Source organism: Antennarius striatus, chromosome 22 (assembly GCF_040054535.1).
Source record: "Antennarius striatus isolate MH-2024 chromosome 22, ASM4005453v1, whole genome shotgun sequence".
NCBI classification, from domain to species: Eukaryota; Metazoa; Chordata; class Actinopteri; order Lophiiformes; family Antennariidae; genus Antennarius; species Antennarius striatus.
The window spans coordinates 4,554,994-4,582,720 of record NC_090797.1 but is presented as its reverse complement, the minus strand read 5'-3'; the positions used below and the strand labels follow the sequence as shown (position 1 = coordinate 4,582,720).

Sequence of the window (27,727 nt, the reverse complement as noted above, 5' to 3'; positions counted from 1 at the left end):
CACATGATAAAACAGAAACAATAGTACATTCATTTAAACGCGGGAGGGAATAAACATTTTTTACGACAGCCAGAACTTCCAAATTCTCAGTATAATTAACAAAATCATATAATTCCATGGTGAGATTTCAGAACACAGTCTTATTCTTCATCTACCCCCTGAACAAACCACCTTAGGATGAAGGCTAAGGTTACAAACAACTTTGTAGCCTTTAGTAATTTGCTTGGAAAGGAGATCAACAAGAGTGTGGAGAAGGAGCAAAGAAGTAAAGGGCCAAAAGGATGAGGTAGACCACCACCAGGGCAGTGCCTGCAAATTGAACATAGCTGATTATAGTCTACATATTTTTGTCACCTCATGTATGATAATTCTCTGTTGGTCTCTGACATGTTAATTTCTGATGTGGGGAAATACAGGCTTACCTTGAAAGTAGTCACATTTTCCATCCATGAAGATGTAATTAACCAGGATGACACTGAAGATGCTGGCCCAGAGGTGAATGTCACTGAACACAAGCACAAATCCAACATCCTGGGGAAAAAATTTTGATTCATTATTTTAATTTTAAATTTTTGCGATGTATTAGGAGATCCACTAAGCACAAAAAGGAAAAAACACTGGGTGCTTACATAGAAGGCATTGAAGAGTACGAGCAGTGGAATCTGTATCATGCAGACCTGCACAGCGATGCAGCTGCCCACCTCAAGGCTGAAGGACCACAATTAAAATACATTCCCTTTCAATGACTCATAAATGAGCAAAATGACCTCACATTTATGTAATTTACTTATTATGAATTGTGACAGATCGATTGTTGTTCAAAACTGAAGTTTGGCTTTTATCAAAATTCAGGCGGTTGCTAAAAATGATGCACCAAAAACAGAAGGATCGCTGTACCTGAGGCTGATGTTGTTCTGCAATGCAAACAGGATCCCATTGACAATCTCAGGAAGCTCTGGTACCATAGCCAACAAAGTAACACCAATAAAGTACTGCAAGAAATGCAAAGACACACACCAAGGTGGACAATTCGATCTGGTTTTATCTAAACACAGAAACATACGAGGTTCCGTAAAAGCTTTTTTTCTTTTGTATTTCTGAAATCAATTTATTGGTATTTTGGAGCTCTAATACACATTAATATGTTACAAACAAATAACCAATATAACATACTGTATATTTTCATGCTTTGTTATACAGAAGACATAATATTGTACCTGAGAGATTGAAGAATGGTTCAACAAGGGTTCGATGTTCTCCGTGCTGAGATCAGCACAACATGCCATCAACACTGTGGCAACAATCAGCACTGCCAGAGCTCTCCTTCGGGACCAGTGCACCACATGATGGCCTGTAGGTAACAATCGGATGCATTGTTGATTCATAAAGCTTTACAATTAATTTATAATGTCTCTCTTTCTCTCTCTCTCTCTTTCAAGGTACACAACACCTGTGGCGACTGGCTGGTCAGTGGCAATAATTCTGGCATTGATGCACGAATTAGCTTCCAGGAGACGGCCAGCGGGGACCTCACCAGGCGGCTGAGAGGCACTGGCGCTCACTGGCGCCTGCTGACTATGTACAAGACCTGCTGGGTCATCGCTGATATGGATGTCGTAGATGTGGGAGTGGGTCTTCAAGGTGAAAATTAGGCCAATCAGGTATGCAGCAGGAAGCAGCACGGAAATTGTGTAGACCAGGGGCCTGAGGGCATTTTACAGTTCAAAGTACTGTCACTGTCAAAATACATCCATGTGTAGCAGAGACTTACTCAGTTTGGGACAGAATCAAATGTGGGTCAGCTTGACTCTGCCGAAAACAAAGACAAAAAAATTAAGGTTAAAAATCTCATTTTCAAACTCTTTACATAAAAAACTACACTCATGACTTCCATTAAATCGCGCAACCTACTGTTTCGTAATGACAATCCTTGCAAATGAACGGCACGCTGGCATTGCCTGGAATATTGGTGCAGCTTTCACACACTAGATTACCGAAGGTCTTTGAGAAGAGTGTGGGAGCAAACACCCCTGGGGATAGTAGTACAGCACAAGTTAAGAGTTCTGCTTGGTGCGGAATTCGTATCATTTCATTCCTGAATATTGAATATTTGTGGTCATTTTTTTTAGAAATGCCCTCGATTCATTCCTAAGATTCCACAGGAATGGGTTGGACTGAAACCAAAAAACTCCTGGTATCTCTGGCCCGGTTTGAGGCTACTGTAAAGCACACACCTCCTACGGATATGAAGAGCAGAGCAGAGCTCACTCCGGCCGAACGAACGTTAAATCGCTGCTCCCTGTGCTTAATGCCCCCAATGATCATGCAGATACCCTATGGAAGAGACACGGGGAAAGTTCAGAGAGTCATCAGGACAAGGGCTATTTTTTGTCCTTTTGAAGAACTCACAGGTATGAACAGTATACACCCGAGCAAGGTCCCGGTCAGTGCTGCTTTGACGACCTCTTCGTAACATTTGGTGGCGGCCTGTTGTCCCCGCAGCAGCGCCGTGATATAGAAGGCCATCTCCGTAATGGAGCCAAATGTGGCGTTCACCACCGCTCCCACCGCAAAGTTACTTTGTGCAGAAATGCTACAGGAATATGTACAGTTATCAATAAAACCGTTCAGTATATGTCGTGTACTGCTGAATTCTATGGAATTGGCGGAAGATCCAACCATCGGACAGGGATGCATATACATTTAAAATAAAAATACCTGGCGATACCCATGCCAATGTAATAGGAGAGAGGGATGATCGAGGTGATGGCTGTGGCAAACTTGGTTTCAGTACTGAAGTTGTTTCCATGGTCAGTATAGCCAATAATCAGAGTGATTAATACAAGGGGAAGTAGATCTGCAGAAAAATGCAGATTTAAGGAGAACAAATGTGGACGGTGCTTTGTTACCCAAGCACACCTGTGGCACACAACAGCACCTTGACACGACGGTAACTACAACAAGAACAAGGATACTGAGAGCGAAAATGTTGATTCCTTGAACGGTGTATTTGTAGTAATACACATTGGAAGCTTGATAACAGCATAAGATGACTCTGGACTCATACCCACGAGTCTGCAAGACAGAACAAGTTAGAAAGGTGTAAACAACACAACTTTTTTTATGAGTAAACAGTGGCATCTAGTTAGTCAGCCATACATACTGTATATAGCCTACAATTTGGAAGAGTTATTCATGAAAAATGACATTTCACAAATTATGTTGTTGTTGGTTTTTAAGTCCTAGATCAGAGCCTTTCCACAAAATGTAAAAATTCACAACTAAAACTTTCCATGAAAAAATGATCAAAATCAGACAAAGAAATGAAAGCAGACAAAACTATGTACTATCTAAGTCAAGGTTTTTTTAAACCAACTTTTTAAGGAAAAGATGTTAACTTGGGAAATTTACTCACTGGAACATTTAATGCTAACATTTGTAGACTATATTAAGAAGAAAAAAGAATATCATCATCAGCATAGAAACTTTAAAGAAAATGACGGTGTACCTTCTCCAGCCTGTGGATTTGAATGTCCTCTGGTGCCAAGAGGAATATGGTGGTCAGTGTGCGGGCGTTCATTTTGGCTACTGGTATGGTGAAGACCAGCATCCAGGAGAGGATGCAGGCCAGACAGTGGACCCCAGCCAGTACTGGGTAGCCCAGTAACAACCAAACATAAGTACTGATGTGACACTGCAGAGCAGGATAAAGAATATTTCAAATGTTTCATCATGGTACCAAATGATAAAGGATGATCTTAATTTCTTACCCAATGATTTGAAGTTTTTCTCGCTGGTGTTTCTGGGATGGGCAGCTCAATGGGGACAGGCGAAAACTTCAGAAGGGGGTCAGAGTCTTGGTTCCTGATGGGGTCTTTACCTTCTTGGTCATCTTTCTGTTCTTCTGGAATAATCTCACACCTGGGATGTCTCAAAGTTGATCTCTTGTGTACATCTCCAGCCTAAAAAAAACAAAAACAATCTTAAATATCGAACATCTCAAAAATGAGAGACACAGTACGTCACGTTACCTTTTCTAGTGACTTCCCAAATGGCCAAATAAAGTACCACGCCATCTTTAAACAAAGTTTGCCTACAAATAAAGAAGCAGACAATAAAAGGACATTGTGTTAATTTTATATTTGAGAGAACACGGCCATATTCAAACGATGCAGTGATTTTATGATACATACCGTAAGGAATGCCAAGGATTGATAGAAACATAACAGGACACACAAGTAAGTAGATGAAGGAAATCCACCATCCAAATAAAAATACGTAAACTATGTTACCAAAGGTGAGCAGGGAGCCTGAAAGAGAAATCCCAAATACAGGTTTACCTCCTGTTTGTCTGCATGATAATAAGTCTGCTTCGATGTGATTAAAGTATAAAGAGGAAACGAACCTTCTCTGTGCTTAATGATGGTGAAATCAGAGTAAAGCTCCTTGATGATGTCTGATCGGTCTTCAATGGGCCTTTCTGTCACATTGCCTTTCCACTTCCTGAAGCCAAACTGTAAATAATTTTTTTTTTAAAGTAGCCGAATTGTAAATGAATTTTAAAAAAAGGACACGCAAACACTCAGTGGATCTGCCTAATTGTCTTCTATTATGAAAAGAGTCAGTAGGGATGAAACAAATTGGTATTGAGCGTAATGTAATTGTCAAAAAGATTGAAAAATCTCCATGTACATGTTCATTTGTCAAAGATTGTAGACTCAAAAATTGAGCCTAAGTTAAAATTCATAGCGTTTACATCAACTTCACTTTTTTCCCCTCAAGCCACTTTGACTCCATTGTGACCCACCTTGTAGTTGTTGGCTTCCCTGTGTGCCTCAACCTCATTCACAGCTCTGATTGTGGTCTTTGTGGTGCCTTCATGCCAAACCTCATCTCCACACTGTGATGGAGTCGACCTGGCCAAGGTGCTTCTTCCTGTGGCGCAGATCACAAGTTGTGAGAAAACACTAACCTGTGATACAACGATCCCACGTGAGTCTCAGCTCACAGCAAAGCAACGATCCCAGCTCTGCCCTCAGATTCTTAAGAAATTTAGCAGTAGTGGCTGCGCTTGTTGAAAGTACTTTAAGTGGTTTCAGACGGTGAGATTCACCTTTGTGAATGGTGAGAAAACATTTCGGTGTGTAGTGGTAGAAGTGGTGAACAGAAGCATCTGGAGAGGACAACTCCGCCGAGCTTAGTTCTGGACGACGGGAGCCAATGGAGGACCAATCACTTTGGGGCTGTTCCCGTGGAAACCGTTGATGCTGATCAGGATCACAGTTCTCTAAAAGAACATAGGACAAAATGCCTCTGTGTGTTGAGCAAAATTTTGACTAAATTTGCCAGTTTAGCTTTAAGAAACTGCTGTAGATTATGTATTCAAAAATGTCCCAATGGAAAAGTGTGTGACTAACAGAAACCTCCTGAGAGTCACGCAGGGTGTCCCCTCTCCAGACATGCTACAAACTCCCATGACGTATCGCATTATCAATGCAATGCAACAGAGATAGATAAGAAAACTTGGCAGACTGTTATGCTTTTACATTAACAAGATGCACTGGTTATACTGATCAAAGTACAGTACTTCTAATAATACTGTTCATGGGAATCTGAATTATTCTTGGGAACTGTCACTGTACATGACTGATTAAAAATAATAGATACACACACACACACAAAAATATGAAATAAAATAATTATTTAACATTTGATAGATAGACGAGCTTAAACAATTTGTCCACAGAATCAGGAAAAAATTGGCTTTAGCTTTTTTTTTTTTTTCCTTTTGAGAAAACCACCAGAATAAGATGATTAAGGTTTGTAATGACTTCCACTCAATGTCTCTGGAAATGAAGACTTAAAAGTGAAGGTCTACGTGGAATAAGATTTACTTTGAATGGAGGACCGTTTAGACCTACAGGTAAAAAATATATACTTATATATTTTTCAAATGAACGCACTTATTTGAAAAGTTTACATTTTTACCTGTCTAGGTTCTCATTTATCCAGGTCATGGCTATCCAAAGTCAATCCACTGGACTAGAAGATACATTCTTATATTCTTCAAATTGCCAAACTACTTCTTACCTAAACAATCAGCCACGGATCTGCTCCGCTGGTTGCTCACATCACCCGATATATGCTGCAGTTTTTTGTGGGACATGTTTTCTGTTATTTCTCCAGCTGTCGTTCGGAAGTGGTCGTTCACAGTGATTGTCCCACTCCACTGACACGGAGAGGGGAGGGGGGCGTGTGGAGGACAGACTTGTGATCTCCATCCATGTAATCGTTTTTTTTTGTTTTTTTGTTTTTTTTACGTACAGGAATAATGTATTTACTTTCTGACTGAGAGAAATGTGAATGTTTATCAATTTAACTCATTGATCAATTCATACATAAATCATATTTCCCGTATGTTGTCGGTAAAATACATAGTGATGTCAATGTTCTTTCAAGCCCGGCTAGCTCAGTCGGTAGAGCATGAGACTCTTAATCTCAGGGTCGTGGGTTCGAGCCCCACGTTGGGCGTTAGAATTTTGGATATGAATGGTCCTACTACTGGTAATTATGCTGTTTTAATTTATGCCATGGCAACAGAAGAAGAACAGGATTTATGCCACGGCATCAGGAGAACGTCGAAGTAATTTAGCATTATAAATTACATTATAAACACCGGACATTGTATTCTACTCGACAACTCATTAAAGGGTCAGTAGAGTCAAAATGAATCAGGTCTGTATTTGAAGTAGATAATTAGGCTTGGTGGCATTTTTATGTTTTTATGAGCAATGAGGACTGAGAAAAACAAAATATATAATAAATTATGGAGCGCGCCATGACAGCGGAAGTGACGCAATTGTAAAAATTACGGTGAATCCATATCAGCGCCGTTATGTAAATATACATCTAGCGACTTAACGAGCCGACAGTATCACATCTATTTATCACGATATCATCTAAAATCAGGGCCTGACATGCTGTATGTTTTATTTCAGTTTCACAGACCTTCTCAGTAAAATTACATGTCTATCACTTTTGTTTTTGTTTACTTTTCGCAAGTACCATAATCACGGGATAGCCTGGTCAAAAAACATTTATACAATATCTCCAGTAGCTCCAGACATTAATTATTTATCCACTAAACCTTGGGAATTCGGAATAAATAATATGGGTTTTCCAAAAACTATCTTACCTTCAAATCTCTTTGGAAATCATCCGGGTGCTCATGGCAGATCTTTGGATCTTTGGTCATTTTTACCCTGTTTATCCTTGCTTTCTATTTCTTTCCAAGCTTTCCAGAAGGTATTTTGAAGAAAGATAGGTTCCTTTCTTTGTGTTGAACTCCTGTTTTGTTGGAACAACCATTCACCTCACAGGTAACCATGTTCTTTACCGGGTTTATGGCTTCAGTGATTGTATTGTGTTCTAATGGTAGACCTGACTGATGACGCGACAGGTGTCGCCGATGACGTATGACCCCCACGTGACCACTGAGTTGCTGCAACACACATTTTAAGGTTTCCTGACCACAGGGATGATGCCAGACATCTTAAAGAAAAAAAAAAATTTTCATAATGATAAACAAAATATATGTTTGCTATAACTTTAACGATTGGCGCTCTTATTTTGTAACGGGATAATCACATCCAGTCTCTGGATGCTGAAAAAACAGCAACAACCACAACAAAACTCCAAGAAAAGAATTTCTAAAGTAATCATCTGTTTCTTTTTATAAGATTAACTTTGAGTCATACCAATATCCTTTTTTTCAAACAAATACTGTTTACTAGTGAGAGCATGAATTAGTCGTCAATATGCACGTCTCACATGAATGACTAAACAATGCTTTAAGACAAACCAATTTGCATCGACTAAGAAAGCATTTCCTCATGGTCTAATTCATTATCGAGTGAAACACAACAATGCTTGGTGGTACTTTCAATTGCGGAATTGGCTTCTTCCCTTCTCATTTATCATTTCAGCAGAATAAACAAGTGATTAGATGAAGAAATCCTTACAATTAATACTTTTATTGAGAAATCTATGAACAACTTATATACAGTGCACATACACAGACAGAAAAATTGGATGCAGTTAGGAAATTCAAAAGTATAGAGACATAGATTGAATATGTACAAAAGCTCAACAAAAGTAGAAATACTGCTGTAAAAAATAACACTTAACAAATTCTATAGGGAGAAAACTTTTTGATTAATGTAAAACTTGCCAGAGCCATCCAGATTTAATAGAAATCTCTTAAAAATTTAAGAGGTATTTTGCAACAGACAAAACATTAACTGCTGACTATAATTAGTATCAATTGTACTTCAGTGGCTTGTATCTGCTTACACCAACTGAACAACCCTTGTTTGTGTGTGTAAAATGAGCACTCTTGTATAAATGTAAGCACTTCCTGTATCAAAAAAACCTCTCCAAGTGTTTTATAATATTTTCTATAACAGGAAAGAAGAGATAATGGTTAGTACATTAAATCATCTGTACATTAACAAAAGCAATCAATGGCTAAATAGTGGAAAGTGAGAAATTACATTTTAAGAGTGTTCGAATATAACACAAAACATTGTGGAAAAGAAAAGTACGCAATTCAAGAATATAAACTCTTTTGAATAGTTTACATCTTCAAATGTCCTCATGGCTAATAAGCATCCCAGACGCCTTGAGGTAACGTTTAACACGGTCACAAACAGGGCTGAGCTGATAAATCCACCAGAACTTCAGAACGAGGATAATTCAAGCGACATAAAAGTTTAGCTGCCTCCTTTGAGTTGCCTTTGAAATTTTACTGGACACAAAGTATAAAAAATATTTTTTTTCATTAACTTATTCACAACATAGTTTTCACTTTATTTCTTTGCTGCTTCTTAAAAAAATGGTTAATAATAAAAATAAAAAACTGACCAGCTCAGTTCCATTTTGATCGCTGAGCATTAGGTGCACTTAAGTAAGAACCTGTGAAAGTATCCAGCACTTTTTTGTAGCTTACTCTCTGTGTACCACAAAGAAAAATGTCATGTGCTCTTAGAAGTCAGAGTCAGCATCCATTAGCTCTGCCTCCATTAAATTAGTCCTGGAGTGAATCGGTCCGTAGCCGACCCTTCGGGATGCTGGTACCCGAGCCACGTGGGCCAACCTGTCCGACAATCCCTCTGAGAGATCCACCTCCCTCTGGTAGCGAGAAGATCCACTGGGCTGCCAGTTGGAGGCTGAGGGGAGGCAGCGTGGACGTAAACCCAGATCCTCAGGGAGGTCGCTGAGGGTGAGAGGATCAGAGAGCAAGCTCTGGTCATAGTTGCTCCAATACCTCTGTGGGTAGGGACAGCTCTTCTCGCAGGACAGGAGGTGGGAGGGTTGGATATCTGGGAAGGACCCTGGCAGGATGTCTTCCTCCAGTTTTTGCTGTTGCCTCTGCTGCTCCCGCAGGTTAGCAACCAGATTGGGATGGCATGGCAGTTTGGGAAGGCGAGGCACTGAGCTGCGACCAAACTCACGCTGCTGATAGGTCTGAGGTTCCACCGCCTCCTCAACTGGACGTACCTCCTTTTTCCTCTTCTTCTTTTTCTTCTTCCTCTTTATCATCTCTGGTGATATCTCAGCCTCCACCATCCATAGCCTGTTCCTCTCCTCAGGAGGCGGCACTGTGGAAAAAACCCCAAATAGATACAATATAGAAGTCCATAATCATGGGTTTTCTGTTAGAGAGGAGAAATATAGAGGAAATGGGAGAAGAAGAAATCTGATTATGTCATATCAGATTGTATCATATCATATCACCTGGTGTACCAGTAGGAGTAACAGAGATGTCTTGAGGCAGAATTGCGCCCCGCCTGGCCACCATCTTCGTCACGTGCTGCGCCCAAGCGGATGACACATCATTAGATGGCTCATTCAGTTCAAAATTAATTCCAGCTGTAAAAGAAAAATAAAGACAAATAAAACTAAATTCATGGAAAGCTACAGAAAATTTTACAATTCCCTTCTTTTCTCCCTGCGGGGCTTGATCCAAGGAAAACAAGAATGATCGCCAGATTCTTAACTAAATTGTTAAATTACATGGACAAAGTCACAAATTTATGTGGATGCTGTCTAAAAAAAAAATTCCATTTTATGTTGTAATTCAATCTCTCAACACTAGGTGGCGGTACACAAAAAGACATCTAACTTGTATACTTACTGTATGTAAGTACTATACAAGTTAGTGGGCAACAACACAAACAGTCAGGCAGACTTCTTTCTGTATTGTTTTCTACTCTTCCATACTATCTATATTATAAATTAGTCAAAATGACCTTTGTATTCTCTAGAATTAATGATCTGAGTCACATCCCTGGTATACTTACCCACTGGTCCATCATGGGACACGGTGTGCATGCTGAAGGACATCTCCTTTTCTGGGTCCTTGTGAAGCTCTTTCCTCATTGCGAATGCCTTGGCGATCATCTTGCTCTTCTTGATCCTCTTGGGTTCATTGTCACTTCGGCCGATGATCCTGACACAGGAAGACAGGACAGATTGGGAATAACAACACCCAGTCCGAAAAAGAAAAAAAAGATATGCTATTTTCCCATTGAAAACCAATCAGATGATAGGGAATGTGACTTCTTTCATGCCTTCATCAACCATGTGACCTCTAGCAAAGTGCACATTTTCTGTAGTTCATCACTGTGGATAAGAAATGAAAATAACCATTCCTAAAAATATTGAAGTACTTTCTTCGAAGCCAGAAGGAAATTCCTCAGGTTCAAGTCCAAGTAACGGTGAATCCCTGAGAGCTCTGTTCAAAATCGGGGGTTAACAGCATAAATCTGACTGTACCTCTAGACTGGAGACCCACAAAGACACACGTGACCCAAACATGGCCACTGAGAAATGGTTAGAATGTTGGGGTGATATTTTCTTACTTGCACCAGGTACGTTTCCAGATGAGGATGGTCGCCTTGGTCCAGACCCAGGTACTCATAGCAATTCCTGTCCCGAACATAGAGAACAGGTTGATTTTCTCCACCATCAGGCTGGGGCGGTTCTTGATTGTGCATTCTGGGATTGGCTTGTTGGTCTGAGAGGCAATGGTCACATTGGCTTCGCACCTGTTGAAAATACAAAGAGACTGTCAGTCTATATCTCCATTACCTCATAACCACACGATGGCGGTACACTAAAATGCTGACTACAGTACGTACAAGTCTTAACCAGTCTGTGTCGGTGTGGAGATATTAAAGAACTTCAGAACTTACAGTACATATTCCCTGAAGCTCCTCTCCCACTCAGCCTGGTTGAAGAAGTCATAGAAGTGGCAGCCAAAGGTGATGAAAACAAACCCAAAAGCCAGGAATCCAAATATACCTGACAAAGATGAACAGGAAATAGATGTACCTGGTGGTAAAAGCTTTACTTGACTTAGATGTACAGTATTTTTCAAAAATTGTTTTTCGATCAGGCAACAGAACCACCTTGTAGATTATGGTCTTTAACATATTCTGGTTCTATAAAAATGGTGGGCATGAGTGTGCGTGGAGCTCTCTTTTGGTATCAACTAAGTTGATACCCAAAAAAAAAGGTACTAGGTAATGGGAACCAAAAGGCAATTGAAGTTAATATTGACTCACCGAGTCTCAGCATGGTTTCGTTGATTTTGCTGGCTGCTTTCTCACTGAGTAGTCCAGGATGGTTACTCTTGATGGAAAACAAAGTCATGACACCTAAAAATGGAAAAACGTCCAGAATCAGTTGGTGCTGGTGGGGTTACCTGTGGGATGGATTTGGGATCAAAAACATTACAAGGTTCTTGCCCAAATTGTGTTACTGTTCTTTAAGCCATTCACCTCGGATGAGGAAGTATCCACCAACAACAAGCACCACTCCAATGGGAGCCAGCACAAAGCCTGCACGATATCTGTAGTTCTTGTAGCCCACAAAACAGATCCCACTCACCGAGTCACCATCCACCTGTGGAGAACCACACAACAGAGCCCTGAATATTGAGAAACGCCAACTTTTTCACAACTGGGAAACACTTTTTTAAGTCAGACAGTTGGATTTCACCTCAGCAATGGCCAAGATGGCGACCGTGAGGACGAAGGGGATGGACCAGGTGACCATATGGAAATAAGAAGTTCTGCCAGACAGCGGCTGCTGGGTGGTGCCCAGGGCTTTGAAGGATGTGTGCCAGGCATACGTCAGCATGACGAACCAAATTACACCCGACATCAGGGAGTAATAAACGATGATGAAGATGGTAACACACGACAACGTCTCTGAAGACCTGGAAAGACAACATCAGTGTGATTATGAGGCTTTTTTTTTTTTTAGCTAAATCTCTCACGATGGTTTAAAGGCAATCGCTTACGAGGGCTCTCCAAGTCGCATGGTGTTGTCACTCTTGCACACAATCTCAGTGCGAGCTCCGTCGAGGAACTGGGCCAACCAGCCGATGCTGCCTACGAAAAAACAGGCATTGATGTAGAAGAGAATGACGGCCGGGTACCGGTTGGAGTTCTTCCAGTCGGCGAGAAACGTGACCTGAAAAAATGGGGAGAAATTTTGAAAGTCAAAAGATGTTTGTGAGGAATACCTCACTGAGAATTATGGGTACTGTATTCACTGTCATCTCACCAAAGTGAAGAATGTACAAAGGAGGGTGATGGTGCCGAAGTAAGCGATATATGCGTGCATGTCGTTGTGCTCCTCCTCCGTGAAGAGAGGGTTGTCACATTGGATACCGCAACCCTCCACATCCTTGTACCAACTCGACTGAATGTCCGTCTTCACCAGGGGAGCTTCGCATTGGCCCGATGTGTTGAACTTCAGCTTCTGGACCTCATTCTGCCGACACAGGAAGAACAGGGAAAGGTAAGCAGTGTCTACGAACATCAGAGAACCTGTGTTCGACAAATCATTGATATTTTCTACCTGATGCAGGCTAAGAAAAACTAAAAAAACCTAGATGGCTAATCTTTGACTTGCAGTGGAAAGGCGTGGCAATCGTGTAACAGTAAAGCTTACCGAACAGCCAACGGGGAATTGGTCGCATTTGAGGAAGTTGGGCCAGCCTCTCTCCCGGTCCACGATGCTACACGGCCGGCGCGTCGCCAAACACAGGCTCTGGCTGGGCAGCTCAACCCGACCGTTCTCACATTTGGGCATGTAGACGGCGCAAAGCAACGGCTGGATGACCGACCAACACCTGGGGGCGTTCCTCAAACCTAGAAGAGGCAACACATGGGTGACAGTTAACCAAACTGATGATGGTGACTCTCAGGAGTCCTTGACACCTGCAAGGGGGGGGCGACCTGGAACTGACAGTCATTAGTGGGCGCTCATGAATGTGAAAGTCCACTAGAGGTGCATCTAGAATCCTTTGTGGTTGAGAGTCTCCTACTATTTGCTGTAACACTCATGAGTGACTCCCTTTGTTACCTTTAATTACTTGGAAACCCTTCATTTCCAGCTGAGGCCTCACATCCCACCCGTCCTCAACCCAATTCACACATAAAAACTATTCTGAACTGTACCTCTGATCTCACGGTAAAAGAGCAAAATGGACACCCCCCCCCCCCCAAATCTACCCTATTGACTGTTTATTTATTATTTGATTCATTATATAATTGCTACAAATTACACAATTTATAAGATCTTAACCTTACAAGTACAGATTATGGGACAACTCCACAGATTCCACATGGCATGATGTAAATTTTATTCTTTTTGGACATTTTAGGAAAAAAAAACCTCACCAGACCACATGGTCAACTTCTCAAAAGCTTCTTCCTGAGTGCTGGAGTCCTCCGCCAGAATTAGAGAAGTGTGCGTGTAAGGTAAAGGCGATCCGAGACATGTGTTGTATTTAAGAGCTTCGCAGGTTGTGGTTTTCTTGCAGTTATCCTCAAATATCGTCCCGTTAGGGGATAAAACCGCCCCGGAGCGCGAAAAGCAGGCGGCCCAGACGCAAAGCATCCCATAAAATCCAACAATGGGGCTCCGACCCTGGGAAGACATCTTGTGAGAGGGATTCAACTGCGCAAATCTGGAGAAACTTTTTAATTCTAGTGCTTCGATCGTTGATGTTTTCCGAGTAAAACGAAAGTCGAGGTTTGGTCGATGGATTTGGGAGAAGTTTCCAAACGCGGCATGGCGCTTCAGAGTTTTCTCGCAGTTCTTCCAAACTTTTTGATTCTGCGCTTCTCATCCGATCCTGACTGTATCGTCTTGGATTCCTTCATTATCCTAAATTCCAGAAGCTCCCCCCCCCCACACACACACACACACCAAAAAAGAAAGAACACCCTCTCATCAGCGCTGGAGAACACGCACCATCAGCATTAAACAGAGTAAAGCGTTCATTTGACGCGTCAAAGCTGGGTATGAAAAACACATCAGGCCCAGAAGGTTGTAGATGCGCCCTCCCCCCACATCCAAAAAAACTTGGCATGGACAAGTCTGGAGCTCTTGTAATGGGATCTGTAGCTTTGACGCGCCACCCCCTTTTCCATAGCCCGTTTTTATGCTGGTAGAAAATAAGATGATCGACTATTCCATATCTCCACTGTCCCAAGAAGTGATTTGTCTCCCTGGGAAAAGATTTAAGAGGCTGCAACTCAGTGTCTGGCTTTTTTTTTTTTTTTTTTTTTTGTCTCTGGTATGCACATGGTGGGGGAGAGCCAGGGCAACAAAACCTCCCCTCCCATCCCCCCTCTGCAAAATGGAAGAATGTGCTTTATGGCAGGACCACCAAAACACAGACCTCCCCATTAGTTGGGTTTGCTCCCACCTGAGATCTAAAGCGCAAACACACACACACACACACACACACACACACACACACACACACACACACACACACACACACACACACACACACACACACACCTGTAGAGCAATCACCACTGGGCCTACAATACAGCAGATATTATAATTTGTGTATTTATCTCTTGATTAGGATCAACTAAAATATTACAAGATCTCACACTACTTAAATATGTTCGTGTACAATGCTAAATAACATTTAATGACAATAACAAATTAATAAATTGGCTTTTTATTCTAATGCACACCACTTTTCTGTTACTTCTGCACACTTTTGTACATTTATAGTTAGACACTTGCATTTTTCAGCTGCAGATTAGACACAAAAATGCACAGCAAAGAAGGTTAAAGATCATTTTTGACTGCAAGCATTGAAATCAGAGTCTTAAAGCGAATGTCAAGCTGGTTGAAGTCTGTTGTTGTCGCACTAATTGGACAGCACACTTGTGGTATTTGCACGGCTGCAGATGCTTTTGTTTCTCCTCTGGGGTTCTGGGAATAAATCTGAGCTCCCTCCTCTCCCTGCGTCCGTCTGTACGTCCATCCGTCTGTCTTTCTGCCAGGCCTCCTTCCACGGCAACATGGCGGCCAGAATGAGTCAGAGGGACCACACACAGCGTCCTGGAGCTCAGGCCAACACACACACTCTCACTTGCTCACACACACAACAAAATGCAGTCGCCGTCATAAGAGACAGCCTCATGAGCCGTCGGCTGACGTTAATATGCATCCCTTTTAATTCCACCGAGTTTCTTTTATTAAACTTGTTTCAGAGCACATTTGCAGCCCAGAGGTCTGCTTGGTGTTGAAGGGAAGGGGATGCACAGCTTTAAACCATCACAGAAATGTCATGTTTAGATTGTGCTTGCGTCAAAGGCTGTTCAACATGCAGGATTGTTTCTGTTCCCAAAGATTACAGGTATCACATTTCAGGGTGGGAATGTCTCACAACCCGGGTTTTCATTTGCCCGGCAGAGAAACAGGCCAGCGATGAGGAGTCGTGTGTTCACTTCTGCTTCTTCAGTAACATTAAAAGTTTTTTTTTTTTTAAATGAAGACTGAATACAAAGAATATGAAAGAACCAAAATGACTTATCGCAGATTTGTAACAATAATGACATTAAAATTCTGGGAAAAAAACAGGTTTGATGGTTAGTTTGTTTGAATTCATTGTAAACCTGATATTTTTCCGCCGTCTGGTTACTGAAGGGACGACACTGCAGCGGTTGGCCTTTAAAAGTGACTGTAAAAAGAAATGGAGACTATATTGGTTGCCACACAATATGTGCACAACGCCTACAGAAAGCGGTTTGGCAAACCTTTGCGTATCATGGCAGCACTTTGAGACTCATAGCCCACAAAACCCAGATGCTCTGCAGGCAGTCAGATGGCTTAAATGTGTGGAGGAAATGACATGTGTGGCGTGAGGTCACAGGAGGACAACCGAACTGACCACCACCGCCAGAAAGTCGGACCAACATTATCCTGGTTATTCTGTGAACAATGTTTATTATAGCGTTTTATCGCTGATTAGTTCCGTAACTGGCAAAGAGTGTCATTGCTTGTTAAAAATATTGAAAAGAAGTTGGACATGTCTTGAACTGTAGGTTATTTATTTAGGTAGGGCTCATAGGTATGCATGAAAAAACTAGACAACTGTTAGGAATACATCATGTAGGCTACATCGCTGATACAAATCCGACACAGCGACCATAAAGTACTCGGGATCGCTTCAGGTAGATTTCATTGAATTTTTTTAAAATTGCAAGATGTAAGCAATTCATGTTGTTTGCATAGACACATTTGAGAAAAAGTTCCCTTTACAAAACTAGAAGAAACAAAATCATTGCACAAACCGTTACAGTGTACAAAAAGTTTTGTGAAAAAAATATTGAACAGCATTTTACAGAAGAAAGATTCGTCACAGGAAGGGGCTTAAATTCATCTTTAAACCATAGGAATTAAAAAAATAAAAAGGAGAAAAATACAATAATGGCAGGAAACAGCGTTTCAGCACTCAGTTGTTGTTGTTGTTGTTGTGTGTAGAGGGCAGAGCAAAAAAAACAAAAATATACTAAACGGTTTTTAATTTACGTTCCTAAAAATCAAATGTGGACAGACAAACAGCATGGATGGAACCCATTTCCTGTAGGTGTTAAAAACATTTTTGTTTTCAAAAATAATTTATTAAAAAATTGTTCATTTTTAGTAAAATCTACATCATGTAAACAGATAATGTACAAAAATAGAAAAATATGGATTTCCTCAAATTTGATTTGGCACCTTTGGACAACAAAAGATGAATAAAAAAATGAGACCTGAAATATTACACGCAAAAGTTCAGTGATTCCACTAGTGTGACCACTAACACCTAACCCCCCACCCCCCGCACCATGCTGTTTCAGTTCGGTAAATTCAAACAGAAACAGCCCAGCATTCAACCACAAAGTCCCATCTCCATCTGTCTCCTTTGTGTGTCGTGAATTCCACCTCATTGTCCGTGCGCTCGCTTGACACAATCAGTACGTTTCGATGTCCAAGAGTACTGATGTTGAACGTTCCATCATCCGACACCGACTTACTGGTGCAGCAACCATCAGAATCTGGTCTCATCTGGGCCGGTTCAGCTCCATGGGTCGGTGCGGTGCTTGGCGTTGTAGTTCTGGAGCTCGATCTGGTCTTTGATCTGGTTGATCAAAAGCTGCGACAAGAGAATCCCAACCAGCTGCAAAGGACAAAACACACACAGAAGAAGGCTCAGCAGGATGTGTGTGTGCCTGTGTGTGTGTGTTGTCATGTGTGCCGTGCATCATATCCTGCCTGTGGTATGGCCAGTCCCATTGCGATGCCTCCCAGTAGGAACAGGTTACTGTGGATCCAGTTAACCAGTGTGTCTATGCAGCCGTTTGCATGGATGTATTTTCCAGCTTCGATGTACTCTAAGTCCTGCATGCCCTGACCGCACATGGTGTTGATGACCATCTGTTAATGCAAACACACACATGCGGTAAAAAACCCCCCCAGCACATTAAAAAAACAAACAATGCATAAAGACCGTGGTGTGAAGAAGGTGACCTTGTCTTTTGATATGATACAGCAGGAGAAGGGGACGGAGCAGCGTTCTCTGCTCGGATTATCCGTTTTGCAGTTGAAATACATGTTCTGGGACCAGTCGGTGTACGTCACCCCACCACAGCATCCAAACTGAGAACACGCAGGGCAGAAAATACGTCAGGTGTCCATGGGCATGGCTTTAAAACCTATAGAAAAAAATGACAACCTACCACCCAAAGTTGATCTTTGCTCAGACTAACTAGAAAGTTACCTCTCTCTGACCAAAGTCAATCAGGTTTTGCAGATCGATGTCGTCTCTGTAGTGGATGATGGCGTTATTGATCATCTCAGTCACTTTATTCCGAGCCTTGTTAGAACACAAAGAAGTGTATTAAGCATATGTGAAAGACACACCATAGAAATGGAGATTGATTGCAGGTTGGAACCAAACACAGCTCTGATTTTGTACTTGGGGCACGTGTGAGGGGGTAAAGAGGGTAACCCAGTTACAATCTCACAAACCAGTTCATCTTTTTCAGCAGTTACAAAAGCGTCCGGAAGAGGGCAGTGTTTCCCCCCATTCTTCACTGATAACAAGACATAAATCTAGGTACGTGTAGCCCAAGAAGCAGTCCTCAAAACGTTTATAAAAGTGTAAATATTTTATTGAAATATTAAAATAAATTTTTTAAAAATCTGAAAAGCAAGAAAAAAAGGTTTTGGTTTGTTTAGCCATTTTATAGATACAACTTGGTTACTATGATGAGAACAGACTTAATTTTAATTTGCCTCCATATTTCTTCAATTTGATGTGATATATATTATATATTGCATTACATGATATTCTTACCTTATCAGCAAAGACAAAACCAAGAATCCCTGCAAGCAGCTGGAGCAGGAAGATCAACGTGAGACAGATACAGAACTGAAGAAGCAAGGGATATCAACAACACTGTCAAGATTTAGGTTATTTATCGGACCGATTCCACAAGATCACTCATCAAATCCACCAAATCCATATGTTTCTCATTACTTTGGAGAAAATATGCAGTAACATTAGAAATAAGACAGTGAGTCCTTACCAACTATCAATGCTGTAAAAGCAAGTCAACACAAGACTGAGGAGGTTGTAGGCTTTTTGTCCATATTACATTATCACCACCAAGGCGTGGGCTGTCTGTTCACCTTAGCTCATCTCATCAGAATACATTCAATCCTGACCTGGATAAATAAGTCCTCACTTACCGTCTGCAGAAGGCAAATGTTTTCTCGCAGGGAGCCCACACAGCCACAGAAAGTGATGATGAACATGAGGACCCCCACAACCATCAACATGACAGCGGGGTCAACCGACAGGCACGCCAGAGCTGCCTCTGAGAACAACAGAACACACACAGATGTTTTTTTTTCCTCTTGGTGACGAATTTGTTCATTTCAAAAAGGAACATTTTCAGGTTTTGCAGCAGAGAAAACAGTGGAAACATTAAAAAAAAGAACAGAGCTAAACATGAAGAAAGACTGTGTTTACCGGCATGTTTCATCATGCGGGCGTACATGCCGATGGATACCATCACTAGGGATATGATCTGAGGAGAACATGGAGCAAGATAAAGATTTGTAATGAGTTTGGATTTTCCAGTGAATGCAGTGAATGATATGAACAAAAAAAGAGGCATCAAAGTACATGAAAAACCACTTGTAGGTTCATATTTGTCAAGGGAGTGGCACAAATTTGCCTCGACATTAGTGGGAAATGAGTCACAGCCAAGATTTAACTGTTAGAAAAGAATGGGATCCATTTTTTCTTATAGCCAAGGAGAATCAGTGTCAAAGTGGAAGATTCTGTTGTCCACTCAGCTTCCATGTGACTCAATCAACCTGGCAGCAATCGGTACCTTTCCCTAAAATGATAAAGACCCTTTCATTCGGCGCTCCTCCCTCGATGTCACTGGAATAATACGGCACCCTCAGAAACACTTTTTCCCAGCCTGAATGAAACTGATCGAGTTACCACAGACAGTGCAGCTTCTTGGGTTGAAACGGTAAAAGGTAAATTCTTGTCCGTCACCGTTTTGTGAAGGTTTTGTTTGACGGTGGACAAGTCAAACACAACAAATGAGTTCATACCATTATACGTAGCTCCTGCATGAAAACAAGATGTCACACAGCAACAATTAAAATCACTTTCATTGTGTTTAACTCACAAAATGTGAGCCGTTACATTTTTCTCAGATTATAGACAACTATAGTGATGTTGGCTTAAACAGAACACAACTTAGCCAGAGGCAACAGAAATGAGAACATCACATTCCACATTGAGGAGTTTCATGTTTTTGCACAGCCCTGTCCTGTATGTGCATGGCCAGAAGTCAGCTCAATCACAGCTCTCTCTCACACCCACGCACACACACAAAGGTTTGTTTCAATCTTTGAGGTGCAGATGGAACTGGATGATTATAAGCTATATGACCTTTAAATTGAATTGAAAACAATCCCAACATGCATAAACACAATATGCATGAGAGCTTTTTGTTACATAAAGTCTCCTCGCAGTCCATCCAAGCCCTACAGATGTAATCTGCTTTCAAAAAATGCTGCAAGAAATCCCCTTATGCTACAGTCCCTGGACACCTGACACCGTACCCATGGATACGAACTTTGGATTGTTTAAAATCCGCTGCCATTAGCTCGAACCGGATCCTTTACTTTTTCCTTACCAAGCTGTGCAATTATTAACATGTCATCATTGGAGACAGTAAACCGCGTTAAAATCTGGTGTTATAACTCCACACACAGGGATCAAGTTTATCCCAACTTGTGCAGAAATGCGCACTGCCTCACCAGCAGGTTCTGACCTCCAAATCTTGCAAATCTCTAATGAATTCCTGATTTGCAAAGTCAGAATAAACCTTGGCTGAGCCGGAAACACATGGTGCGCGTAAATTTCCTTCTTCTACACTGTTCGGTAAAAGCATCCAAGTTAATGAGTAACTATCTCAAACACAGATGTTCAGTCAACAGACCAAATCACAATGTCACAGTTTTACCTTCAAAAACGCGCAACAGAGCCGCAGATCCCCGATATGACTCTTATTTTGTTAAACAGAACCAGATTAATTTAAGATCCCAGGGTGACAATCTGACTGGGCAAAAAAAAAAAAAATCACAAATAAAACATACGTTACAAAGTAGGAAATACTTACCCAAAATATGAAATTGAATATGAACAGTAAGTACTTGACAACCGGACTGACAAAGCTGAAGTCATCAGGTGCGTCCCCGCGTCTTCCTCCCATGGCGACAAATAGCGTGTTTTCCCAGTTTGCGCACAAATAACCGGATAATTATCAACCGTATGAATTCAGGAGTCTTCGAGAAGTCTTGACGGCATGTTTAGGATGTCCAGCTGCTGGTCTTCTGATCATGATACACGTATACAGCCGAAGCCAGGAGTCAGGAGCAGCAGCCCTGACTGCGTGGGGGGGAGGGAAGGGTGTGTTGTCTCACTGCTTCAAAGGTGATCATGTGATTCAAATAGAGCAGGAACTCCTGGCTCACCGCAGCAAGAAGAGTTTATTTATTTCGTAATATTTGGTGAAGTATGCTGACTTTTTAAAAAAAGCATTTCTGACATTAATTTTTGATTCGTTTACTTTACTTAACAATTTTGGTATTTATTTTTGATCAAATAATTCTGCATTTCAGATGAGTGAGCTAATCTTAGATTTCTTATTTTCATTAGATGCTATAATTACGTCCTAATATCCAGAAAATATTACTTATGTAACCAGGTGGTAAAACTATTTAAAGATACTCAGGGAATAAAAACCACTGTAATTAATATATTTTCAGTTGCAGTAGTCGTGCTGTAAGAATTAACTTTGGAGAGCATAGGGCAAGCAAACAATTCTATAATGCTAGAATTAATTTATAGTTTAATTCCCCACAGAGCACAGAAATAAACAAATATTTGGTTGAGGTAAGGCAATATATGGTGGCATTCCAAATATGCTCAGTCTCTTACCTTGACACAATGGGAAGGAGAGCCTAACAACCCAGGTAGAGTAGCATCAACCAAACTGGGCATCCGTGTGTAACCCGCAGCTGACTAACTGGAGCAGGAAGCTCTCCACTTTTATACCTTTGAAGAAGCAAGGCCTGCATGCGAGCAGGAATGGCCAGTTCCAGCTCGTAGGCACCCCTCCCTTCGGTGGTCCCCCCCAGCTGAGGAAAAACATCCTTATCTTTTCCTTACCACTGGGAATTCAGTGTAGGGGGCTTTCACGTGACCTTACACATTGGAATGCACCAAAACTAAAATATCTTTATTACACCAAAACTAAGACAACTTTATTACACATTGGAATGCACCAAAACAACGAGTTGACTGAAAACAGGTCTCCATCTCCTCTCCATCTCCTCTCCTTAGAGAGGGGTACTGGGTCTGCAGCATCTCAGCTCCCTATAGTTTAACCTTTGATTGACTCCAGCGGTGCTGCTGTGACCTATCTGTGTCCAAACAAACTAAGATGTAACGCAGCCCAGCAGGTAGCATGGAGAGGTTCTGAAGCATGCCTTCAATAATGATATGATGAGTCAAATCAGGACACACACAAGATGCAAAAAGGCAAATTTCCATCACAGGTTTAAAGGGTCTTAATGGCTGCATTCACTTCAGCAGCTCTTCGAGCTCACTCTCTTTTAGCTTGGCGTTTTCTCGGACTTCGTTAAACGTGTACGTCTTCACTATCTTCCCGTTCTGGAAGACGGTGTGCAGCAGGTCCACGCCGTACTCCTCCAGATCGTCCTTGTCCTCCTCCAGCGTGACGAAGTGTCCGTCCTGCGTCTGGTGCAGCGACAGGCGACCTTTCCTTGACATCTTGTTGGGGTCGGCCACCGGGTCCTTGAACACGTCCGTTGGTGACCACGTAACTGCATTTAAAGGAGCAGTTGAGCAGATCCCTGTGTGTTTTCAGAACATTAGCTTATCCATATACACACATGTGCTTACTTAAATTGCATTTACAACCAGCATCATAATCACAATACAAAACACTAAACAGAACACAAAAACCGATTTATCCTGACTGGTTTTTTTTACTTCATATTATCTTTCATGGTAGCTTTAAACAAATGTAACGAATGTCAGTATTGAACAGCCAACTCGCCAGGATAATCAATGAAAAACACTTAAAAGGAAAAACGCTAATTGGCTCTGCTGCGTCTCTCTCTCTTGTAACACCCCGTTATCAACCTCCACGTTATGGGAAGCTACAATATATTTAGTTATTCACTTCGCTTTTTTTTTTTTGACTATCTCTGTTGTGAAAAATATATATCACGGAACTCTCTCTCTCTCTCTGCGGGCCGTTCCATCCATTCCTCCCGCTTCACGTGTCCACAGAGCCGTCCCGGCTTTTGTTTACTTCCTGGTTGTAGGGAACGTCCCCCCTGATAAAGGAGCACAACATCCGTTTGAACCGGAAGTTATTGTATATTTTCTTCTTCTGTGAGCTGAGTGCGGATGCGTTGTAATGTTTATGATAGAGAGATTTTTTTAATTGAGAGATGGCGCTAAAAAGCAAAGGTTTGTTTTATCTTTTCATCTTTATGACTTCAGTTTATTTTGTAATTTTGCTAAATAAAAATAATATCGCGGTTATGTTGCTAACATTAGCTAATTTGTTACTTAGCAAGTAACGGTGCTATAGTATTTACGGCTGTGTGCGTGTCTCAAACATTCTCTCCAGGCTCTCCCCTTCCTCCGGTCTCCTTACATCTCCTTGTTCCTCCAGTGAGACTCATGTCTGCTTTTATATGGCAAGTGGTGCAGCAGCACAGTGTGATGCAGTATGACAAGTTGGTGGACTTCATCAGCATGGCGACAGAAATCGTCCCGGAGCTTGTAAGTCCCAGCATGAGAGCCCAGCTCATCCTGAGCCTGAGAGCAAGGGTGAGGAATCCTCTCATGTTGGACTCACCTAATTACATTTGAATATCAGTGACAAAATATAGGGTTAGGATTGTTTGTTATGATTTCTTTTATATCTATATGTTTGTCTGGGTGTTGTTATAATTCTTATTATATAAGGTGTTGACATGCATGACTTGTTTTTGTGAGTAGCTACGAGTGTGGAAACAGTTTTTAGAGCCACAGCCACAATGCGTTCCCCTGTTTCCCACCATTACCAGCTGGTCCTGGAGCTGTGTCGTGGTGATGGCGTGGCCAATCTGCAGACCATCCAGAGCCACCTGGACAAGATCCATGCCTTTAGTGCTGAACTGAGCTCCACTCAGATGGTAGAAAAATAGAATATATTTATATATAAAATCTGTATCTGCAACACACATGTAGAAGTTTAAACTTCATTATCCTCTGCTTCTTGGCAGGCTGGCAGTGACATGTTGAAGACATTTTACACTAGCTTTGCCAACCTGGTTCAGAACCTTTTAAATGTTCCATTTGAAAAAGATGTATTCTTCCGAGTGAGTCTATCTCATCTACTAACATGCAAAGGATATATAGTGGTGACATTTTGATCTACAACTAAATCCTCTGTTGTGTCTTTTTCTGTAGGATGTTTTTCCTACAAACTACGGCTCAAGCTACGACCAAAGACTGCAGGATTTTGTGTTTCAGTTCTTGTCTAGGCTGGAGCAGCTGCTACCTATGCCTGACCTGAAACAGGTACTCACCCCGGGTTCTCAACTAAACTCTAACATCAGATAAGACACTGGCACCAATGTTACCTGTACAGAAACAAACCTCCATACTGATTACTAATCCTTATTTCTATTCTAGAAATATTGAATTTTGAGCCATATCATGAAATTGTATAACTGTGTCTACAGATTTATGTGTTTCTGCATTGAGGTAAGAACATGAATGATGTTTAACACACTAAATGGCATTCTGTTCTGATTTAGACAGCAGCATGGCTCACTGAAACAGGATCGCTGTCAGAAGAATTGGAAAAGCATCTGTCTGAGCCCTTTGCGCTGAAAAATTTGCTGCTTCATCACAGACAGTTAGGAACTCTCAGCTCTGGTCAGTTTAACAGAAAACACATGAGGAAAAGATTGATTTTTTAATGCAGTTTCCTTTCTGCTGTCTCACTCCCTTACAATCTTGTTCTGCATTTGACACCAAATTTAGTATGATTATTTTTCAGGAATTTTTGTTTACATCACAACGAGTGACATTAATGTGTAAAATGTAAAAGGCCTCTTTCTTTACTCCAGCCCCTTCCATCGAGGAGGAAGATATTCTTTTGTCTGCTCTGGTTCTACCTACTCCAACCGAAGTTTATAGGTTCCCTGAGCGTTGCAGTGACGATGATGATTATGACAATGAGGAAGAGATCCTGACACTGGAAGATTTAGAAGAAGAAGGGTCAAGTCAAAGTTCAGATGTTACTGCAGATGATTGGCTGCCAAAAAGACAATCAGGTCTGACAGAATCTTGTTTTGTAGCAGAGCAGAATTAGTCCAGAGTCTGTCTGATTTTGCTAAATTGATGGTTTTTGTGCCATTTTTCAGGTGGTCTGTCCTGTTTATTCATTTGCCCTCAGTGTTCATTCACCCACCGCACAAAGAGGAAGGTCCAGGAACACATCCAGGGTGAACACTGCAAAACGGCTCGTATGCAGAAAAACCTACCTGTGAAAAAAGACAGGGCAAAGAATTCACAGAAAAAGCAAGACGCTGAAAAGACGAAAGTTAGGGGTTCCTCTGAGAAAAACAGGAAATGCCAACAAAAACGCAGCGGTGAAAGTAAACAGGAATGTAAGCAGAAGAACAACAAACGTTTACAAAAGGAGACCATGGAGGAAGACAAAAGGTTCCTGACTACAAGACCCGTGACCAAAAACTTTACAGAGGCAGAAACCAAGTGTCCAAAGTGTGAAAAGTTTTTTGAGCATCCAAATCAGTTGAGGACTCACATGAAGCTCTATAGCTTCCCACACCGCTGCGACCAGTGTGAGAAGGGATTCACCAGCTCATCTGGTTATTATCAGCACCAGAGGCTCCACAAGAGAGGTCGGATATTCATCTGCGGTCAGTGCAATAAAGGATTCCTATGCAGCTATTCCCTCAAGCAGCACGAACGCCTTCACGCAGGCCCCACCAGTCTGTGCACAATCTGCGGGAAGGGTTTCAGTAAATCGGGCCTTATAAGACACATGCAGATGCACAGAGGGGAGAAGAATTATTTGTGCACTACGTGCGGGAAGTCGTTTTTATCTTCCGGTGAGTTGCTGCTACACACGCGTTCACACACGGGCGAGATGCCGTACACCTGTGCCCACTGTGGGAAGGGGTTCTCCAGTAAGAGTCACCTGATCGTCCACACTCGTTCGCACACGGGGGACCGTCCGTACCTGTGCTCGGAGTGCCCGAAGCGTTTCCTGACGCTCAACTGCCTGAAGAGACACGCGCTCAGCCACAACGGGGTGAAACCATTCAAGTGTCCAAACTGTGAGAAAGAATTCTCCCAGCAGGGGAATATGAAGAGACACCTGGCGACGCATAAACCGGACACATGATGTGTAGCTTTCAACTTTGTTGTTCCACCTTTAAGTAGCATGTGGAAACTGAAATGAGTTTTTTTTTTTGTAGACAAACAGAAATGTTCCCAGAAACCTTATATTTTTTTTAGTGGTTTTCTTACTGTCATTTGCTTTAGTATTAAAAAAACAAAAAACAATTGTCCTCTCCTTGTCCACTGTAAAAACAACAGAGGTTACTACTAATAATGGTAATAAGAGACGTTTGACATTTTTAAGGCTTTAGTTTTGTAGACAACAAGAAAAGACAACAGAGGTGCGACTGCTGAAGGGACGAGAATAACAGCTGTAGGAAATGCAATTTATTTGCAATTTTTTAATAACATCATTCCTCAGATAAAAATGCAATGTTACAGGAATATACATCAGATATTAATTTAAAACTTGCTTTCAAGGGACCATACAGTCTAAATATACTTTTTCCTTTTTTTATTTACTGGTAGCGTGCGTTATAAGCAAGACAGACTCTGTCACCAATGACAGACTGACAAGTTACGGATACAAACTGTACATAACTTATTTACAAATCAACTTTTTGTTTGGTTTTTCATTTCACTTTTTATTGAAAATAGGAGTAGAAAAAGTGATTGAATTAATATTCAGATTTATTTGATTTGTATTCTTTCCCTCACTAAAGTCTAAAATGAAATGGATGATGACAGAAAAGAAATCTAGAACTCTCCTTTGAAAGAAAAATAAAGAAAAGAGAAGCAGAAGAAGAAAAAGTGCTGAGGAAACCCAAGTGATGTTGGGCCACTGTCACTTAGCAACCTCAGAACCAATGAAATCCCTCAAAACTCGAGGCGGGCGTGACGTATGTTAAACAACTCATACAAAAATGTCCACCTGCCTCCATAGCTACCGCAAGTACAATAACACACTAGTTCGTTTTTTGACCATAAATAGTGCTGTTATTAAATACTACACTTAACAGTAGCATCACTACTAATATTACAACAAATCGATCTCTCCACACAAATGAATCTCCATGACTGACAGACTTCTTTCTGACGGAAAAAGAACAGACCCTATTTTGGGTCTTTGAACGCCTCGCGTGAGTAGCGCCTAAGACTGAACGCTGACGCAGACTCAGCACAATAAGAAGCAGGAAAGCTTTGTTAAACAGCTGCATATGGATGCCCCCCCACCCCTTCCCCGGGGGTGGCACAAGGCCTGAATAGGAAGATAAAACCTGTCGCCTGCATGCTGTTAAAGAGACGTTTCCACACCAGCAAAAATTACCCCACCCAGGGAAGAAAACACTGATAATACATACGGTTTAT

General features: G+C 41.5%; 4 protein-coding genes, 1 non-coding gene and 1 pseudogene across 10 annotated transcripts; 2 read left to right on the top strand and 4 right to left on the bottom strand.

The window, feature by feature from the left end:
• Positions 1-5: 5 nt before the first annotated feature.
• On the bottom strand, positions 6-6,203 carry cax1 (cation/H+ exchanger protein 1). Its single transcript, XM_068307227.1, has 20 exons — positions 6,091-6,203; positions 5,114-5,287; positions 4,808-4,935; positions 4,406-4,514; positions 4,194-4,310; positions 4,032-4,093; positions 3,771-3,962; positions 3,509-3,694; positions 2,976-3,075; positions 2,719-2,857; positions 2,410-2,593; positions 2,235-2,334; positions 1,912-2,030; positions 1,772-1,809; positions 1,451-1,704; positions 1,218-1,351; positions 898-992; positions 630-708; positions 423-531; positions 6-309 (listed from the first exon to the last, which is right to left on the bottom strand). Exons 1-20 carry the CDS (start codon positions 6,164-6,166, stop codon positions 236-238), a joined length of 2,469 nt encoding a protein of 822 aa, XP_068163328.1. The 5' UTR covers positions 6,167-6,203; the 3' UTR covers positions 6-235.
• Positions 6,204-6,458: 255 nt separating this feature from the next.
• On the top strand, positions 6,459-6,531 carry trnak-cuu (transfer RNA lysine (anticodon CUU)). Its single transcript has one exon. It is a non-coding gene; the product is annotated as a tRNA-Lys (tRNA).
• A 1,486-nt stretch (positions 6,532-8,017) lies between these two features.
• Positions 8,018-14,809, bottom strand: smo (smoothened, frizzled class receptor). The gene is made up of 12 exons (XM_068306797.1): positions 13,755-14,809; positions 13,024-13,223; positions 12,634-12,843; positions 12,368-12,540; positions 12,064-12,283; positions 11,844-11,967; positions 11,628-11,720; positions 11,256-11,364; positions 10,923-11,108; positions 10,362-10,510; positions 9,796-9,930; positions 8,018-9,659 (listed from the first exon to the last, which is right to left on the bottom strand). Exons 1-12 carry the CDS (start codon positions 14,014-14,016, stop codon positions 9,043-9,045), a joined length of 2,478 nt encoding a protein of 825 aa, XP_068162898.1. The 5' UTR covers positions 14,017-14,809; the 3' UTR covers positions 8,018-9,042.
• Positions 14,810-16,417: 1,608 nt separating this feature from the next.
• Positions 16,418-22,106, bottom strand: tspan33a (tetraspanin 33a). Of its 2 annotated transcripts, none has more exons than XM_068307355.1 (8): positions 21,902-22,106; positions 19,406-19,463; positions 19,123-19,250; positions 18,728-18,802; positions 18,149-18,244; positions 17,899-18,027; positions 17,644-17,805; positions 16,418-17,548 (listed from the first exon to the last, which is right to left on the bottom strand). In XM_068307355.1, the coding sequence occupies exons 1-8, from the start codon at positions 21,962-21,964 to the stop codon at positions 17,447-17,449; spliced, it is 813 nt and encodes a 270-aa protein (XP_068163456.1). In that variant the 5' UTR covers positions 21,965-22,106; the 3' UTR covers positions 16,418-17,446. The 2 variants fall into 2 exon arrangements, with proteins under 2 accessions (XP_068163456.1, XP_068163455.1); XM_068307354.1 differs by lacking the exon at positions 21,902-22,106 and adding an exon at positions 21,081-21,397.
• A 428-nt stretch (positions 22,107-22,534) lies between these two features.
• On the bottom strand, positions 22,535-22,995 carry LOC137589645 (nicotinamide phosphoribosyltransferase pseudogene; annotated as a pseudogene).
• A 296-nt stretch (positions 22,996-23,291) lies between these two features.
• On the top strand, positions 23,292-26,540 carry LOC137589526 (zinc finger protein 883-like). Of its 5 annotated transcripts, none has more exons than XM_068307349.1 (8): positions 23,292-23,464; positions 23,628-23,830; positions 24,070-24,177; positions 24,268-24,363; positions 24,455-24,565; positions 24,805-24,925; positions 25,120-25,326; positions 25,417-26,540. In XM_068307349.1, the coding sequence occupies exons 1-8, from the start codon at positions 23,446-23,448 to the stop codon at positions 26,421-26,423; spliced, it is 1,872 nt and encodes a 623-aa protein (XP_068163450.1). In that variant the 5' UTR covers positions 23,292-23,445; the 3' UTR covers positions 26,424-26,540. The 5 variants fall into 5 exon arrangements, with proteins under 5 accessions (XP_068163450.1, XP_068163451.1, XP_068163454.1 ...); XM_068307350.1 differs by having other exon boundaries at positions 23,293-23,464; positions 23,628-23,782; XM_068307352.1 differs by lacking the exon at positions 23,292-23,464 and having other exon boundaries at positions 23,704-23,782; positions 24,002-24,177.
• Positions 26,541-27,727: the final 1,187 nt, after the last annotated feature.

What these genes read in the sequence shown, in the direction of transcription:
- cax1 (XM_068307227.1), bottom strand. Translation starts at nt 6,166, where the DNA reads ATGTCCCACAAAAAACTGCAGCATATATCGGGTGATGTGAGCAACCAG. An exon ending in TTTTCTCACCATTCACAAAG is followed by an intron (nt 4,936 to 5,113) that starts GTGAATCTCACC and finishes TCTGCGCCACAG; the next exon opens with GAAGAAGCACCTTGGCCAGG. An exon ending in AATCCTTGGCATTCCTTACG is followed by an intron (nt 4,094 to 4,193) that starts GTATGTATCATA and finishes CTTTATTTGTAG; the next exon opens with GCAAACTTTGTTTAAAGATG.
- smo (XM_068306797.1), bottom strand. Translation starts at nt 14,016, where the DNA reads ATGTCTTCCCAGGGTCGGAGCCCCATTGTTGGATTTTATGGGATGCTT. An exon ending in TTTGTACATTCTTCACTTTG is followed by an intron (nt 12,541 to 12,633) that starts GTGAGATGACAG and finishes CCATTTTTTCAG; the next exon opens with GTCACGTTTCTCGCCGACTG. An exon ending in TGGAAACGTACCTGGTGCAA is followed by an intron (nt 10,511 to 10,922) that starts GTAAGAAAATAT and finishes TTCCTGTGTCAG; the next exon opens with GATCATCGGCCGAAGTGACA.
- tspan33a (XM_068307354.1), bottom strand. Translation starts at nt 21,173, where the DNA reads ATGGGAGGAAGACGCGGGGACGCACCTGATGACTTCAGCTTTGTCAGT. An exon ending in ACATTTGCCTTCTGCAGACG is followed by an intron (nt 18,803 to 19,122) that starts GTAAGTGAGGAC and finishes TTGCTTCTTCAG; the next exon opens with TTCTGTATCTGTCTCACGTT. An exon ending in TGGGACTGGCCATACCACAG is followed by an intron (nt 17,549 to 17,643) that starts GCAGGATATGAT and finishes TGTCCTTTGCAG; the next exon opens with CTGGTTGGGATTCTCTTGTC.
- LOC137589526 (XM_068307349.1), top strand. An exon ending in AAAAAGATGTATTCTTCCGA is followed by an intron (nt 24,364 to 24,454) that starts GTGAGTCTATCT and finishes CTTTTTCTGTAG; the next exon opens with GATGTTTTTCCTACAAACTA. An exon ending in CTATGCCTGACCTGAAACAG is followed by an intron (nt 24,566 to 24,804) that starts GTACTCACCCCG and finishes GTTCTGATTTAG; the next exon opens with ACAGCAGCATGGCTCACTGA.